At 55.2% G+C, this 17,413-nt stretch overlaps 1 protein-coding gene across 1 annotated transcript in view; it reads right to left on the bottom strand.

The window, feature by feature from the left end:
• Positions 1-15,551, bottom strand: part of XXYLT1 (xyloside xylosyltransferase 1) — a 67,055-nt gene extending 51,504 nt beyond the window's left edge. Inside the window, exons 1-2 of the mRNA XM_069083275.1 lie at positions 14,775-15,551; positions 2,489-2,636 (exon numbers count right to left, since the gene is read on the bottom strand). Coding sequence (XP_068939376.1) covers positions 2,489-2,636; positions 14,775-15,308 — 682 coding nt within the window. The 5' untranslated portion in view covers positions 15,309-15,551. The remainder of the gene's footprint in view (positions 1-2,488; positions 2,637-14,774) is intronic.
• Positions 15,552-17,413: the final 1,862 nt, after the last annotated feature.

Below are 17,413 nucleotides of genomic sequence, written 5' to 3'. Positions count from 1 at the left end.
GAACAGGGTGGAAAGATGGGCTATGCCATGGAGCCTCCTTTGGGAAGAGTGGTCCATGTGGGTCTTCACTCTTACCCTTGGACCTGAACACTGCTTCATACCCGCCTCTATCTCTCCCTCTTGTGCAAGCTCCCACCTTCCCCCTTCTAAGCATAGCTCAGCCACTCAAGGTGGTTATAACTGAACTGCTTCCCAGGAACACCTCCCCCCACCAGCTGATCAGGGGTCACTAGGAAACTTCCATCACTATGACCCCCAGCATTGTCTCTGCTCCCCAATGGTCAGATCTCCTCCACCTTTGGCAGGAGCCCAGGTGTTGCTGCCAAATGATAGCCCAACTCCAAGCCCCTCTTTGTTTTGAGTGAGACAAACTGAATCTCACTAAAGAAGCAGGTGTGGATGGGTTGTGACAGATGGCAGATCTCATGATGTCATCTTTTCCCCTAAACCTTCCCCCACACCCTCCTACCTTCCCTCTTACTATAGAGGGCACCACCATTCTCACAGCAGGCTCACACCCTAGGAGTCATCCCAGACTCCTCATCTAGATACAATATGGTGCCAAGGCTTGTCGATTTCACCTTTACATCATCGATTTCACCTCTGCAGCATCTCATAGATTTCACCTCCGCAGCATCTCCTGTCTATTTCACCTCCGCAGCATCTCCTGTCTATTTCACCTCTGCAGCATCTCATCGATTTCACCTCTGCAGAATCTCATAGATTTCACCTCTGCAGCATCTCTTTTCTATTTCACCTCTGCAGCATCTCCTGTCTATTTCACCTCTGCAGCATCTCATAGATTTCACCTCTGCAGCATCTCCTGTCTATTTCACCTCTGCAGCATCTCATAGATTTCACCTCCGCAGCATCTCCTGTCTATTTCACCTCCGCAGCATCTCCTGTCTATTTCACCTCCGCAGCATCTCCTGTCTATTTCACCTCTGCAGCATCTCTCATAGATTTCACTTCTGCAGCATCTCTTATCTACTTCACCCCTGCAGCATCTCTCCAATATGCTCCCCTTTCTCCTTGGACACTGCCTCCACCCTAGTGGACACCCTCATCTCCTCCCACTTGGATTATTGCAAATCTGCTAGGGGTCTGCCTGCTTCTCCCCACTCTAGTCTGTCCTCCATTCAGCCACCAAAGTGGTTTTCTAAAGTGAAGATCTAAACATGTCACCCCCCCTAAAAAATACATTCCAATGGCTCCCTATCACCTCAATGCTCAAATATTATGTCATCTTTATCTCATCCTTTTTTAATTTCTATTTTTGTTACAAGTTGTAAAAGGTGTATAATTATTAATAGAGTAATACATTTATTTATAAAACTTATACATAGGTAAATATATAGAGCTAGGTGGTGCCACATAGTACTCACCTTCCTGAGTTCAAATGTAGCCTCAGACACTTACTAGCTGTATGACCCTGGGTGAGTCACTTAACCCTGTTTGCCTTAGTTTCTTCATCTGTAAAATTAACTAGAGGAGGAAATGGCAAACTACTCTACTATCTCTGCCAAGAAAACCCCAAATGTGGTCATGAAGAGTCAGATACTACTGAAAAATAACTAAACAACAAAATATTTTTCATGGATGTGATATGTAAGCCAAAAACTTTGGAGTCCATTAGTAGAGACAGACAACCTGGTCAGTGGAGGTGATTAGGTGTCAAACCCTAATTTACAGGTAAGAGGAGCTCCCCCCTCCCCCACAGTAGGGTGGGTTCTCTGCCAAAGACTGGGAAGTGAAGGGCCATGTTCACCCTTCTTTCCTCCATACTGCTTGGCACAAAGCCTCCAGCTAAAGAGTTACACAACTTGATCCCCAAAACAGTCCCATCCTGGCTGGTCTTGTGCTCATCGGGCAGAGACTTTCCATGACTCTGAAGGGATCACCATTTGCAATGACTCTGAAGGGATCACCATCATCCCCAGAAGATTCTGGCTCTAGTCCAGGCCCCCTGGATCAGGCCAGGCTTCTGAGGGCCCATAGATCTCTCCTAAAACCAAGCGCCTCATCTCCCAGTGTCATCAGGACACCAGATAGCAAAAACACCTCTCTCCCTCAGCCTCCTACACTGGGCACAGAGCAGCAATCATCATTTCTACCAGTTAGTGATGAGACACAGAGGGCAGAAAAATCAGACTCAGCAGGAAAGGCCTGCAGGGACATCGAGTCCAACCTTGTTAGGTTATGGCTGAGCCCAGTGAAGCCCAGAGACCGGCCATATGTGCCCCAGATCATATAACCTGTCATCAGCAGAGCATGAAATCCAAACCAGGCCTCCTTAGGCCTAGGTCAGAGCCCAGCTGCTGCCCCTCAAGTCATGACCTTGACAATAGCCTCCATCTTACAGAAGATGGCCCCTCTGGACATCTCCCAATCTTGTTCTGATTCTACTAGAGTACCCAAGGGACCTCAGGAAAGGACAAGGATGAAGAAGGGCCCTGTGGTTACCACACCTGGCCCCCAACTCCCTTACCCTTGGGCATGATCTGATGCATGGCAACGGACAAGAAGAAGATGGAGTCCCCGTAGTACGTTCCAGAGCCTGCGCTAAAATGCTTCTGCATGGCTTCCACCACAGGGAAGAGCTTCTCGGTCAGGACTCCGACGTCGTGGAAGGTGACCTGTAGGAGGAAGAGAAGGGAGGGCCTGAGGGAGGAGGCAGAGGCTCCCCACCCCATCTTCCAGGTCCTCCTTTGATTCCCTTCCACACCTCCCCATGGCGCCCCCACAGCAGCCCTCCACCACATGGTTCTGTCTGGGGTCGTCCAGGTTGGTGGGATTGACCACAAGCTCTCCGCTCTTTCCCAAGTCCAAGGCCTTGTTCCCAGTAAGCACTTAATGAGTGCTCATTTGATAAGCTAGGAAAAGCCACTTTGGGTTCCTCTCATCACCTAGAGGGTTACCAGGGAGTGCGTGAGACATCCACCACCTGTCTGGGAACTCTGCCCCCAAAGTTCTTAAACTGTGCACACCCTTTGATCAAAGCAATAACTACCTGATCTACAAAAAGATCACGGAAAGAGGGAAAATGTACAAAAATATGTTAGTGGTTCTTTGTAGTGGCAAAGAATTAGAAACGGAGGGGATGCCCATCAACTGGGCAACAGCTGAACAAGCCAAGGTATATGGGATGGAATACCCCTGTGCTGTAGAAATGATGGGCAGGTGGGCTTCAGAAAGGCCTGCAAAGACTTCGATGAACTGATGCAAAGTGAAGTGAGCAGAACGAGAGTATAAAGGTAATTAGCCTGCTCAACACAATGACCAAGCACAAATCCAAAGGACTCCTGAGGAAATGCGCTGCCACCTCTTGATAGAGATGGACTCAGAGGGAAGACTGAAGCAGTTTCTTCTCCTCTCTCTCTGTCTCTGTCTCCCTCCCTCACTTCCTCTTTCCTCCCTGCCCCCAACCCAGTTCTATTTCACAGGGTTCAGCTGTTGTCAGGCTTACAGTGCCTGAGACAGGCACCTGGCACTGACCCTCTTTCCTGGTCTAAGAGGTCCCATCAGCCATGGCCACATTTGAGAGCCACCAGCTGTGGCTTGGGTTGGAGTGACAAGTTCCCATGGAAGGCAGCAGATGCCCCACAAGCCCTGGGAGGAACCTCCCTGAGGGCCTGCTAGGGGCCAGCCATGGTCAGGTCCCCGTGGCCTTCTTGGAGCTGAGAAAAGAAAGAATAAAGGAGGAAGAGAAGAGACAGAGGAAAAAAAGGGCCTGGTAAATGAGGCAGAAGGAGGAGGCACGTGGGTCAAAGGTGCTGCCAAGCCACAGGGTCAGGGCAGGCTCTCCAGAGCCAGAGATGCCAGGCCTCTGGCTCAGGGGCACCTGACTAGTGCAGTGTCAATTAATCAAGCCATGTTTATTAAGCACCCACTGTGTGCCAGGTTTACTGTGGTGTGACAGACACAGAATGATACCAAGCAGGCTGCAGGAGGGCTCAGAGGGGCTGGGTTCAAATCCTGCCTCTGGCACTTGGACCCTGACTGACCTCATACAATGGGCCTCAGTTTCCTCACATAAATGGGGTTGGATTGGACGGCCTCTCAAGTCCCCTCACTTAGCACCTACTGACCCACCTGGGGACATTGAAATCTCCTTAACTGGGAGGCAGAAGATTCAGAATTGAGGATAATTCAATTAGAGAAGAGCCATGAATCCATGCTGCAGAACAGAGGTCGCTCTTGCTTGCTCAAGAACAGAAATAGGAGCATTTCCAAAGAATCACAACATGTGAGCACAGAACACACATGCTCGGGGAGCTTCCTCCCAGCCTCCTTGGTCAGTGTCCTAGCCAAGGGGAAGGCAGGTTTGGTCAGAGCTTGGAGGTCCCAGACGGGGTCTGTGATGGCGTCTCTACTTGGACCGTGAGAGAGACCATCCTGCTGCCCATCTGCCCCAACAGGGCATGAGATACAAGAACTGCACAAGGGAAATGACTGATGTGAGCCAGTGCCCGCCCCAAGTGTGAGTGCTTCTCAAGTCTCTGCCCATCCTGGGCCCTCTGACTTCTCAGCAGCCTCAGGGCTCCCAAGGGCCACGGCCAGTCCATCCCTCTCTCGTGTGTCTGTCCCATATCATCAGTTGCCTATTCAAACTTGATGAAGTGTCAGACTCAGCATATCCAAAACTGAGCTCATCCCCTTCCCCCCAAACCAAGGCCTCTACCAAAATTCCTGAATTCTGCCAAAGGCGCCACCATCTTCCCACCTCCCAGCTTTGGCACCTCCCCCATCCCTCAGAGTCAATCAGTGCCAAACCTTGCCCCTCTCTGCCATCTGGACCCTTCTCCCCTCTCACTTTGACTGGCCTCTTCTGCCCCAGTCCAGCCTCTGGAATGTTGCTAAAATGTTTTCCTTAAGCACAGATCTGACCACGTGACTCTCCTGGGTGGCTCCCCATTGCCCCTACATCACATGCCAGCTCTTCTGTGGCTTCTCCAGCCCTTCCCTGCCTTTCCAGCCTCACTGGGCGTCACTGCCTTCTCTATAATTCAGTCAAACTGGCTTTCTCTGGGGTCCTCCCTCACGGCACTCCATTGCCCGTCTCCATGTTGCATGGGCTGTCCTCCCTCCCTCCCTCCCTCCTTCCTCCTTTAAGATGACGCTCAGGCACTAGGGTCTCCCCCCACCTGCCCAATGCTAGTGCTACCTGGTCGTGAACGACTTTCTGGGTGTGTGTGTATCTTCTGCATTCATTTATATCTGGACTTGTATTTGTTGTCTCCTCCATTAGAATGTAAACTGTCTGAGGACAGGGTTGTATCATCTTCTGTCTTTGCGTCCGCAGAACCCCAGAGAGGTCCTGGCACAGGAAGATGCTTCCTAAATGCTCCTTAACTAAGCCAAGTGGGCAACTGAGCTGAATTCCCTTCCTGAGTCTGCCCACAAGGGGACCTGGGCCAGACTAGCTAGCATGCAGGACACCCTTGGCAGGAAGATGTCTATGCATAAGCTCCAACCACCACCTGAAAAACACCAGCCATGGGCAAGGGGCCTGCTGGGTATTCCAGGACAAACAGCCAGCCCTATCCCTGGAGCTGCCATTCTACTGAAGAGTGCACCGTGTGACTGAGCCAATAGCCCACCAAGGGCTAGGTCCACAGGGATACAAAGCTAAGAAATGAAACTATCGGCCCTGCCCTCTACTGGGGACAAACAGCATGTACACAGATAACCAGCATAAAATACATGAAAACCCCAAAACCTTATGGGGGAGGGGAAGAAGTAGGTAGGAAGGAACTCCAGAGCTGAGCTTTGAAGGAAGAGGAGGAGGGAAGGAAGGAAAGTCTTCCAGGCACAGGATATAGCCTGGGCAAAAGCATAGAGATGGGAGATAGCTTGTCACGTAAGAGCGACTACAGGTAGACCACTTTGACCGAACTATTAACTATGTAAGTGAGAAATAATATGGAACAAGCCTGGAAAGGAAGGCTGGAGACAGGTGATGAAGGGCTAGACATGTCACCTGGAGGATTTGAACTCAGTGCTGCCAATAGGGAGCCACGGTTGCTTCTTAAGGAGAAGAGCAAGGCCTGAGGCAGAGAGATCCATTAAAAGCTTCTGTAACCGTGGACAGGTCACCAAGCCCTGGGTCTGAGAGCTCTCATATGGAAAGTGGAAACAATCAGAATCCCCATTTCCCTGGATTGCTGCAAACCATAAGAAAACGCCATAAAGGAGGGAGTTTTTCTCCCCACCTCAAGTGTCACATGTGTTCTCTGGGGAACTCAGAATGTCATCACCAAAGGGGACATCAGTTCTAAGGAATCTTCCCACAGCCCCACAACGCGTGAATAAATCCTCAGTCAACTTAGGGTCTGGGTCATTGGACAAAGGCCACTGGTATCACACAGGAAACATCTTGTGATTGGTTGAACCAGTTGCACACCTTGGGCTGGTGTGTGTGTGTGTGTGTGTGTGTGTGTGTGTGTGTGTGTGCGTAAGCTGTTCAGCAGAGAAGAGTCCAGCCTTGGAAGCATTTTGTGCAGACCCTGTCCCTCATGTGATTACAGGTCCTGGACCAGCAGGAGACAATATACTTAACTAGAAACAGAGACACACAATGAAGGACAGATAAAACAACCACCCAAGGCAGAAAATAGTACCGCTGAGTGTGACATCACCCCTCGTTAAAGCAAAGAACCCGAGAAAGGAAAAGCCCTGGGCAGCCCAGCTATATGGCCCACCAGCAGACGGGACGCCCAAAGGGAACCATGTGAGGCCTCTATAGAGAGAAAGGATCTCCTGTCGTCCACAGGGGCCTCTTCACTCTGAACCCCTTTTTTCCCATGGATGCCAAATGCATTTGTGCATTCGTGGGAGGGAGGAGGTGTTGTATCTCACTAGACCACTGTAGTAAATACCTTTACTAAAAGCTAACCAAGTCTGCTGGCTGATTGTAAACAGGAAACAGCAGGGGGGGCTCATAAGCTATAGTCTTAGGAGTGGTCCACCGCAGGGTCATCCAAGAGCCGGAGACAGCAGCCACACTCCAAAGATACATCCCACGAGAATCACAGAAGGGGAGCTAGATTGCTGTTGCTATTATCACTGTTGTCATCTTTTCCCAGCTGTGATGGTATCACAGTATCACAGACTTGGTGCTAGAAGGGCCTAAGCCTCTCATCTTACAAAGTGGGGAACAAAGCCCTCAAAACAGGATCAGGGAATGAGAGCTGAGTGTGGGGGTCCTTGGAGGCCCTTTACTTGTCCAAGGCCACACAGTGGCATATGAATGTCAGTGGTGGTGGAGGCAGATTTCAAACTAGTCCTTGGAAGAACTCCAGATTTCCACTCTAGCACCTTGAATACCTGGCAGTGACTTTAGATACATCACTTCTCTCTAAGTCAATTGCCCCGCCTGTAAAACAGGTAAATGATAGCTGAGCAACGTGTCTCATATGGTTGTTGGGAAGAAGCCAAAGTCCAAAGGAAACTTTGCAACGGCAATCCTTTACTTCCTCCCAACCCCCAACACAGGTTAGGTCCAGAGAGAAACAATGAGCCAGACCCACTGGGGCCTGTCACAGCACAAAGTGAAACTGTGCAGCCCACAGAGAACCAGGCCAAGGCCTCTGGCCATACCGTCCAGGGCACCAACCTTGCTCCTGGAGGTTCTGGGGAGGTGTGAGCAGACCTGGGCTTTAAGAAAGCCCATTCAGGGGCTGAATGGGGGATGGACTGGAGTGGGGAGAGACCCAGGGCAGACAGGCCCCAGCATCCACTGCAGTGGTCCAGCGCCAAGTGTGTGAGTGTCTATAAAGGATACTGATCTGGACCAGAGCCTCAGCAGGACCTGCCAATCCAGCCTGCGGCCCACCACACCACACCAGCCTCTTGTAGCTATGGATGATTGTCGGAGCTAGGAGAGGAGGGACCACCATCCTCTACATACCCATCACCTTTGCCCTTCCTGGCTCCACTGAGTAAGCACCTTGAGGGAAGGGACTGGGCATCTGTCTGGGCATTTAGCACAAGGTCAAGAATGTGGCCAGGGGTCACACAATGAGGACAGGGACCTTCCCGTATGACTCTCTTGGCTTGGCCAAGCAGGGTGGCCTCTTCCTTGCAAAGACAGCTTCAGGGGCAGGCAAGCCTGGTGGTCACAGACACCCCTGCAGAGAGACAGCATTGGGCCAGCTCCTAGCCCTAACTGCCAAGTGACAGGAGCTGGAGCTGCTCATCCCTCCAGCCCCTTCCAGGCCCAAAGTCTTGTGAGTCATTTTACAGGCCCAGAGAGGTCAGGGGACCTACCCAAGGTCACTCAGGCAACTGTGTGCAGAGCCTGGCATACAATGGGACTCAGGGGCCAGAACGGGGGAAGAAGGAGAGGGGAGGAGGGCGAGGAGGGGGAGAAGGGGGGACCCTTCTAGTCTGTCCTCTCTGAGCTGTCCTGTGGAAGAGGGATTAGTTGGTTCTGGGGTTGGGGGTGGCAGGCTAAGGGCTCTAAAAAGATAGGCTTAATGTCAAGCCCCCCCGGCCAGACTCTGGGTCAGCTCTTTACCTGTGGTAAGTCCAGGAGTCTGGCTCTGCTGGCCTGAGGTCCACAGAATGGGTCAGGCTGCCTGCCTCAGGAGGGGGGGTCAGAGGGAGGGCCTGCAGCCTCCCTGCCCCCCCCCCACTCTCCAAGGGTCCGGTTTCCACTTTGTTCTGTGGCCCTTGCCCTCCTTGGAGGTGCCTGATCATTTCCTGCCCCCCTCGGTGGGATGCTCACCTGGGCCTGGCTCCCCCTGATTTCCTCTCCATGTCCCCTTCCTGAAGGCCCCCAGGTGGGAGTGGGGGCGGGGTCATATGTAACATTTACGTGGTGAGCCCCCACTGTAAGCTCCCCAAGATCAGTTCTCTAAAATGGATATCTTTTCCTCCAGTGCCTAGAACAGTGCCCTTCTGACAAGTCCTTAAGGAATGGGTGAAAGCACCTGGACCTCAAGGGTGCCCTGGTCGGGGTGGAAATCTGAGGCCCCCAGGGAGGGGAGGGGGCTGTCCGAGGGAAGTGGCTATAAAGTGTAATTGGGTAACCTTCGGCAGGTCCCTGCCCCCTCCCCCCCTCAGCTGTCTTCTCTGCAGGAGAACAGGGACATAGATGGGCTCAAAGCCCCATCCCCATTTAGTCTGCCTCGCTCCCCTCCCCACGAGCTCCGTCCTGGAAGAGTCCACCCACTAGTGCAGATAGCAGCCCAAGACAGGCAGCTAGTGGACAGGAAGAATGGGGAGAGGCCCCCGCCCCCCTCCTCTCAGGACCCACTAAGATTCTCCCATTTCCTCCAAAGCAGCCCAGAAGCTGTGGGTTCAGGAAGGAGGCCCCTACCCTCCTGTCCGCCTTTCTCGGTCCCTCCCTCCCGGAGCCCTAAAAGCAACAGAAAGCCAGTACGGCCTCCCAGCTGGCTGCAAACGCTTCCTCCGCCTCTCGGATCGGACTGCAGCAGCCGCAGCAGCCCCAGCTGCGAACGTGGGGCCCCAGTGCCCTCTGCCGCCCGCAGCTAGGAAGGGCATCCTCCCACCCAGAGGCCCACGCCCCATCCATCCGTCCATCCGCGGCCCCCTTGGCCCTGGGGCTCGGGGCAGTTCTGGGGAGCCAAGGAGACTGTCACTTTCCAGCTGAGGAAACAGGCACAGAGGAGGGGAAGGGAGAGGGTTAGAAACCCAGGGCTCAGGGGCCGTCAGGGGACATCTACTTCCCATCCCCAGACGGTCTATTTTTCGTTTTTGTTATTCAGCTCCGCATCACTGCGCTCTCCAAAGCGCAGACGCCCCCTCAGAACCTCCAGAGATTCAGGACTGCAGATGGCAGACTGAGATGGCAGAAAGAGAACCCCTGGACAGAGGGAACCTTCCTCCCCCCACCAAGTCTCCAAGCCAGCCTTGGGCCCTGACCCCAGAGAGAGGGCCTTCTGACACTACCTGGGCCACCCAGCCCCCTGCCTGTTTCCTCCTTTGACAGGTGTGGATGGAGATTGGGTCAGGGGTTTCTGAGGTCTCCCCCAGCTCTAAAAGTCTGCTCTAGGCCATTTCTCTCTCCTGCAGCCTCAGTGCCCTGTCCCAGGGACATAGCTCATCGCTGGCCTGGTGTCCCTAAGACGGCAGGCCCCACCCTTGAGAGGTCCCTTCAGCTCTGGGGTTTGTCAAGGTGGTGGCAGCAGAGGCTGGACACTGGCCCCTTGGGTCTCCGGTAAGGAAGAGAGGCTGCTTTTTCAGGCTCGGGTTCGACTTGGTGCCCCTGAGCACACCCCCCCCCCCCAGCTCGAATAGTCTGTGACTCCATGGGAAGAACCAGGTCAATTAGAAGAGCCCAGAACTCCTGAGAAGAAAGCCCAGGCAGAGTTCTCCAAGGACATGTGAGCTCTGAAAGTGCCCTTTCCTCAAGGGCTGCCCTGGGAGATGAAGGAGCTGGTACTCTCCAGCCCAGAGAACCTGCTGGAGAAGGATCCCCCCGCCCTGGCCAGGCTGGAGGGCCAAATCCAAGCCCCACATTCACAGAGGCCACTGGCCTGTCACATGACCTGTAGCCACTGATCTGTCCCATTACTGGCAGGTGTCAATCTGCATCATTGGAAGTAGTTTCCACACCAGGAGTGACTTCCCTCAGGCACCAGCCACAAGACCAACCATCCCCAAACCTCTTCCTCACAGAGAGGCAGCAGGAGGGGAGGAGAGCACTTGGGACCCAGGACTCTGTTACCCTCCTGGCTGCCAGAGACAGGGCCTGGCAGCCGCCTTCTTCCTGTTTAGGGATCCTCCAGTTTCAATCAGCACAAACCACAGGCAGGGGAAGCTGGAAAGTGGGACAGATGCACAAAGAAAGTCTGGAATAAGCTGGGAGAGGAGAGAGTGCTGAGTCTAGTCAGGAGACCTGGGTTCGAATCTCGCGGCTGCCCCTTTTTGCCTGGGTGACTCCCCTATACAATGATGAGTAAGACAATCCCTAAGCTCAAAATCGAAGATTCCAACATCCAGACAGACAGAAATACAGCCAGAGAACCTGCCCATCCACTGTCCCTCCACATGCAGGTGACAGATGCTGGCACAGGCCAGTCACCTCACGGGCCTGCCTTGCTCTCCCTCCCCATGCTGCCTTGGGAGCCTTGATGATATACTTCATATCTCCCATCAGGCAGCACCCTGTCCTCAGCTGCCAGCACCACCTCCTCCCAAAACTACCTTGGATAGATTTGAAGGGGCGGGGAGAGATCTGGTCCCCCCCACCCCATGACAAATTAATATACTCAAGCAAGCATCTTCACCTGGGGAGGTGGGAGCAGCCATGGTCCTTCCATACAGATGTCAGGCAGGGGCAATCTAATTTATCTTCCTGAGGTCCAATACAGCTGGTCAGCCAGAAACAAAACATGCAATCACCTGCCACCCAAGTCCACAGTCCTGTCATCATCTTGACCAATGACCTCATTTGCTCAGTGAAAATGGAGGCCCTGGGTCACAGGGTCACCTAGTGACAGGCCAGCGAGTAGAAGGAAGGTCTCCTACCCTGGCCTTCAAGGCTGAATGTGGAGTCATCAATCGTTGCAAAACTCATTGAAGGCCTTGAAGGGGCCACTCCCCCACTGCCTCATACATAGGACGTTCTGGTCCAGCTGAGGCCACAGACACCAATACCCCCATGGCCCACCTTCGGGGCTATGTGACGAGCCCTCTGAAGCCCAAGGCCGCCTTCATGTGGTGTGACCTTATTCTGCTTCCAAACTGAACCAAGTGGAGGAAAGAGAGAGCGTCCCAGGCCTTCTGGAAAAGGGACGCCATGAACTGTGTGGGGCCAGAGGGGCTTGGGAATTCCCATCTCCTAGAAGCATCATCCAGGCTCGGGGCAGGGTGTGTCCTGGAAGCCGAGGACAGTCTGGACAAAGATTCCAGGCCTTATTTCTCAGGAGGCCAGGAGAAGCGACTACAGCCTACATTTAGAGGGCCTGGAGGACTCCAGGAGAAGGCCATGAGTTACTCCCTCCACTATGTGGGATTTTGACTTTCTCTTGGATTCTGGAGGCCCTGGTGGGAGAGAGTGTCACAGAATTTAGGGGGATGTTTTGGGGGAAGTACAACGATACTTCTGTGGTAAAGGCTCTTTTCTAAAAGCCAATTAAATCTGGCTAATTGATTTCAGCTGATGATTCTGGGGGGGAAGCTGGTGGGGGCTCATGAGCTAGAGAGCATTAGAAAGAGAGCCTCAACCCCGCAGGACTGCCCCTAGAGTCCTGAAAGTACTTAGTCACCACCCTGGCAGGAAAGGAGTCTCCATGGGAAGGGCAGCTGGGAGACCAGCTTCAGATCACCGTGGGTCCAAAATGAGGGTCCTGACAGTCCCGCTGTTCTCTACCTCGCTCATGCCTTGAGCATCATTTTCAGTTCTGGGGCCACACTTCACAAAGGACGTGGCTCACAAGGCACCCTGAGGCCATGTTTGAAGGAACAGTGGATGTTTAAACTGAAAAGAAACAAGTTGGAGACACAACAAAGCAAGACTTGAGCTCAAACTGGAGCTCGGCCGCTTCCTAGCTGTGTGACCCTGAGCAAGATGTTAAACCTCCGTTTCCCTCTGGAAAATGGGGATGACAGTAGCAGCCACCTCACCGGGCTGTGGCGCGCACCCAGCGGGATAATGTGCCAAGGTGCTGAGCACAAAGCCTGGCACGCAGCCAGCTCGAGGTGAGTGTTGGGTAGGGTTATTATGGTGATTCTAGTGTTACTGAGGATGGGGAGGACTGTCCTTTAGAGTGGGATCAGACTCGGGTGCTGTTGGGCCCAGAGGGCAGAAGGAAAAGAGGCCAAGAGATAAACTTATTATTAATAATAAAATAGCTGCCGTTTGTATAATGGCTTAAGGGCAGACAGATATCCCATATGGAGGACAGGCAAACCTTCCTACCAATCAGACCTGCCCAGTCTGAGCAGCTTCAGGGCAGGCCTGGAGGTGCCCAAAGCAAAGCTCATATGACCACTTGTGGGGGCGTGTCTTACGCTAAGGATTCTGGGTCACAGACAGGCTGTCTGCCATGGCCCCAGAGGTCCCTTGTCTCTGGGATAAGCATCTTGAGAGCAGGGATAGGCGGCTGGGCTGGCTGCCTGGCTGGCTGGTGGGGTGGGGGTGCCTTCCTTTATATCCCACTGACTTAGCACAGTGCCTTGTGTTTAATAAACGCTTAGTGACTGAATAACTGACCTACTAACGGTACCCTCCCTCTAGCTCTGCATTGTCATCCCTCCAGCTTGCCAACCAAGCCAAAGGCTGGAGCCCAGGTACCATTCACAGTCAGTCTACACACCATGTATTTGTGAAGCGCTCACTGGCTCGCATTGGGCAAACATTGGGATGGGTGCAGAGAAAGAAGGGGACGGCCTGCTCCTTGCTCACAGCTCCCCTGGACTGGCACGGTTTCCCCCCCAGAGGACAGAGCCAGGAAGGCTGCAAGGCCACAGAAGCACACCGATCTCTGAAAGAAGCCCCGCTTCTGTCCCTCCATTCCCTGCCCTCATCACAGCCTGTCTGTCCCCCAGCTATACCTGTGGAACAGAGGCCCTGGAAGGTGTTGACCCCAAAGGAGATCGAGTCTGCATCAGGTCAGTCAGGCCTAGCCACGGCTATCCGTCAGACAGACAGACAGACCCATCCCCCAAACGGGGACCTGCAGCCCCTTCTCAGCTTCCCCTGCAATGCCTGCCCACTTAAATATCTGGCTGGGCCCCAGCTGCTCTGTAGCCTGGGAGCTCCTTGAGAACAGGACTGCTCTTCCCTTTCTTCCCTTCCCTGGCCTTTAGCACAGGGCTTAATTAAATGCTTGTTAACCGGCCTAACATCTGTGATGAGGGGACAGACAGGGTGGCCACAAAGGGCTCAGGGAGTGCAAGGAATCCCACCCTTCTCACACCATCTATGGCATTAGCCTTGCCTCCTGGCCCTCCAGAGATCTCTGCCCAAAGACCAATGAAGGGACAGGTTCCAGAAAGGGTGGAATCACGTGAATCTCGACTTAGTTGCCTATAAATGAATTTGGGGGTGGCAGGGGAGAAGGGATTTCTGTCCCAACAGAAGGCTAGCTCCCTTGCCCCGTGGAGCGGTAAACAGTACAGCAGGCACAGAGGCTTCTGAGCAGCAGAATGACAAGGCCAGAGCCATATTGTAAGAAAACCCTTTGGCAGCTCAGCAGAGGATGGGTGGGAGAGGCTGGGGGCCAGGAGCCCAGAGAAGATCCCAGGAAGGAAGGGCATGAAGCTTGCTATCTGGAAGGACGGTGAGGCCTCACAGGAAAGAGGGCTCAGGCCACGCAGGAGGAGGGGGCCAGGGAGCCCTGGGAGGGCCTACAGCTGCCTCTGTGGGGTGAGGAATGACTCCATGGTCACAAGGGCCCTGTGCCCTCCCTGGGGTCATTCTGAGCCTTCTCACTCACCACACACTTTCCAAGACTAAAATGTCCTTTTGGAGAAGCATCTGCCAACCCCAGCAGAGTGAAAAGAATGTACCCAAATCCTGGTCCCAAAGCCCGACCCTACAATATCTGGGATTCAGGGTGGGGCCTCCTGGCTTGGGTGCAGGTCGAGGTGGTAGCTTCTCAAAGAGGCGGCCCTTCCTTGAGCGGACTACCTGGCATGTGTGACCCTCGAGGGAGGGTTTGGGGGCCTCAGGCCAAGGCCGCCTCGACCCTGCTGCATGCGGCCCGTAGAAGCGGGAGCGCCAGAGCTGAGGGAGGCGTGTGCCGACTGGTGTAAGAGGGCGGCCTCTGGGCTGCGCTCCCAGTCATGCCCAGCCCGCTCACCTTGTATTTGAAGGACACCCCGGGCAGCAGTTCACGGAGCAGGCTCTTGGCGATCTCCTTGCTGGCCTCCTCGCTGACAAAGTGCACATTGAGCACCTCCTGCTCGTCCAGCTTGGCGAGGCGCAGCAGCGAGCCCAGGGCTATGCGTCCCTTGGCCTGCAGCGCGGGGCTGCGATCAGCCTTGGTGAACATCATCAGTACGTGGTAGTCCAGCTCGGCTGCCCCCGCGGACAGGCCGTCGGCCGGCTTGGCCTTGGCCTCGGGCGCCAGGGGGGCGTCCGAGGCAGGGGCCGGGGCGGGCCCGGTCGTGCCTCCTGCCCTGTTCTCCTTGAGCCTCCGCGTGGCGCTGGAGAAGGTCTCGCGGCCGGAGCCCACGTAATAGAAGGCGCACACAGCGAGAAGTCCGACCAGCAGCAGCGCGCACTGGTGGGAGCGCAGCGAGCCCAGGCGGGTCCGGCTCAGGGCGCACGGGGCCCCGCGGCGCACCTTCCCCGCTGCGCCCGCTTGGCCGCAGCCGGGCCCGCCGCTGGCCATGCCGGCCCTTGGGCCCGATCTGCTCCGCCCAGGCCTGGTGAGGCCTGGGCTCGCGGCCGCTGGAGCACAGGAGCCGGCCTCCGTGCGTGGGACCGCACAGCCACCGGGCAGCCACCAGGCAGCCGGAGCAGGCGGAGGGGGGCTGCGGGGTGGTGGAGAGGCAGCCCGCAGCGGTCCCAGGTCTTGGGGTCCTCTGAGACCGCAGCCCGCCAGCGGAGCTGGAAGCCCAGGGCTCGCCCTGCCCACTCGAGGCGGGGCCAGGAGAGTGAGCTCATCCGGGCCGGGGGAGGGGCAGGGGCGGTGCTAGGAAGGGTTGGGAGGAAGGGGGACCCGGGATCTCAGATCTTTAAGGCTGAAGGTGGACCCCCTCCCCCCCCCACCAGGGGCTATGTTCATCCCTGCCTGGAAGGGACTAGGCTGGGGTGGGAGGGAGGGGGACCCCGATCACAGACAGACCTCTAAGGCTGAGAGAACGCCCCTCCCCTCCCCGGAGCAGGGGCTGAGCTCATCCTGGCCGGAGGCGGGGCAGGGGTGGTGCTAGGAAGGGCTAGGAGGAAGGGGGACCTTGGATCTCAGATCCCGGGTTGAGACAGCCCCCCTCCCTCTCTGGAGCTGAGCTCATCCCTCATTCTCGCACCCCCCAGAGCCAACGTGGTGCCACTGTTGTTTCTGCCTGTACAACACTAACTTTTGTGCTGGGGTTTTGTTTTGTACTAATTTTTTCATTTCCCAAACATTTTTTTTCTCCTTCCCACCTCTCCTGCCTCGTAAGAAATACGTATCCAGTCAAATGAAGTCCCACATTGGCCTTGTCCAGCACGGCGTCTCATCCTGCCCGTGTGCCAGCCAGCTTTGGCAGCAGGTGGCCGGACAGCTTCCTCTCCGATCGCCTCTGGAATCATGTTTGATCTCCGCATTCATCATAGTTTTTTAAAACGTCTTTGTTATCACCCCCCGGGAGCTATTTCCCCCCGTAGGCGGGCCCAGTACCTGGTACATGGGGGCCCGTCACGAACACCTGCTGCCTGGACTGACCATGGATCAGTGTGGACAGCACTCAGGGTTCCCGGGGGCCTCGGAGGCACCCAAGGCGATGCGCCTGAACTGCTGAACTTGATAAGAGGTCATCCAGTCTTGGCTTGGAGCCCTCCCTCCAGGGCTAGGGACCCACCTTCCTTCCTCGGGCAGCTGGGGCCGCCGGGGCAGGGATCCTGCAGGGTGGATGTCCTGCAGGCAAGCTTCCACTGCCCCCTCCGCAGTCCCGTGGCTCCTGGGCCCACCCAGGTGGGGCTGAGGAGAGCCAGAGCGGCCCCTCTTCCTCATGGCAGCTTCTGGAGTATCCTGAGTCAGCTCCTTGCCCCTCACCACCAGGTCTTTGTTCCTTCAGGCACGGGGTCTCTGGCTCAGCTCTTGGAGGCTGGGGGCAGTGGCAGTCACAAGGGGTGACAAACCCCTTCCCCCTCAGGTTCTGGGGGTTGCTTGCCCAGGTGGGGCAGAGGCAGGACAAACCCCGATCTTTCTGAATTGGACCCATAGCCACAGCTGCTGCCTCAGTGGAGCAGAGGCCGGTGGGGCTGTCCGTTGGGAGGCCCCTCACATTCCCTTCTCCCACTGCCTCAGCACCAAGAGCGACCTTTCTGGCAGGAGGTGCAGCCACCCCTGCTCACACCCTCCAGTTATTTTCTGCCCCTAACTGGCCCCAGGGGGTTGGACTCCAAGGAAGGATCCGACCACTTTCTTCCTGGTAATTGGGTCTTGGTTTATTTTAACCATCGCAGGATGTCAGCTCGGTCAGGGCCCTCAGAAGTCACAGCCAACCAATGCCTGTAACAAGGGACCTTACACCCTGCTTCCAGACCACCTCCAGGAACGCCCCCCCCCCCTCCTGGAAGCAGCTCCAATCAGGGGCTTACTTCTCCTCAGGTGAAGCCCAAATATCTCTGCCAGGTCTTGGCGCCATATTGGAGGAGTTCAGGGTGGCTCCTAGGTGGGGAGCCCGAGGGTCTGGGAGGAGGCACTGACTCTACGGTAACAGGGAAGGTGGGAGGGGGTCAGAGAGGGACAGGGAAGGAGTTCTGTTTTGGACACATTGAGCTTAAGATGTC

This window comes from Petaurus breviceps, unplaced genomic scaffold, assembly GCF_028583685.1.
Source record: "Petaurus breviceps papuanus isolate PSGF00001 unplaced genomic scaffold, PetGlider_PUasm1.0 173, whole genome shotgun sequence".
NCBI classification, from domain to species: Eukaryota; Metazoa; Chordata; class Mammalia; order Diprotodontia; family Petauridae; genus Petaurus; species Petaurus breviceps.
The sequence above is the reverse complement of the archived record's forward strand: the minus strand, read 5'-3'. Positions and strand labels throughout refer to the sequence as shown.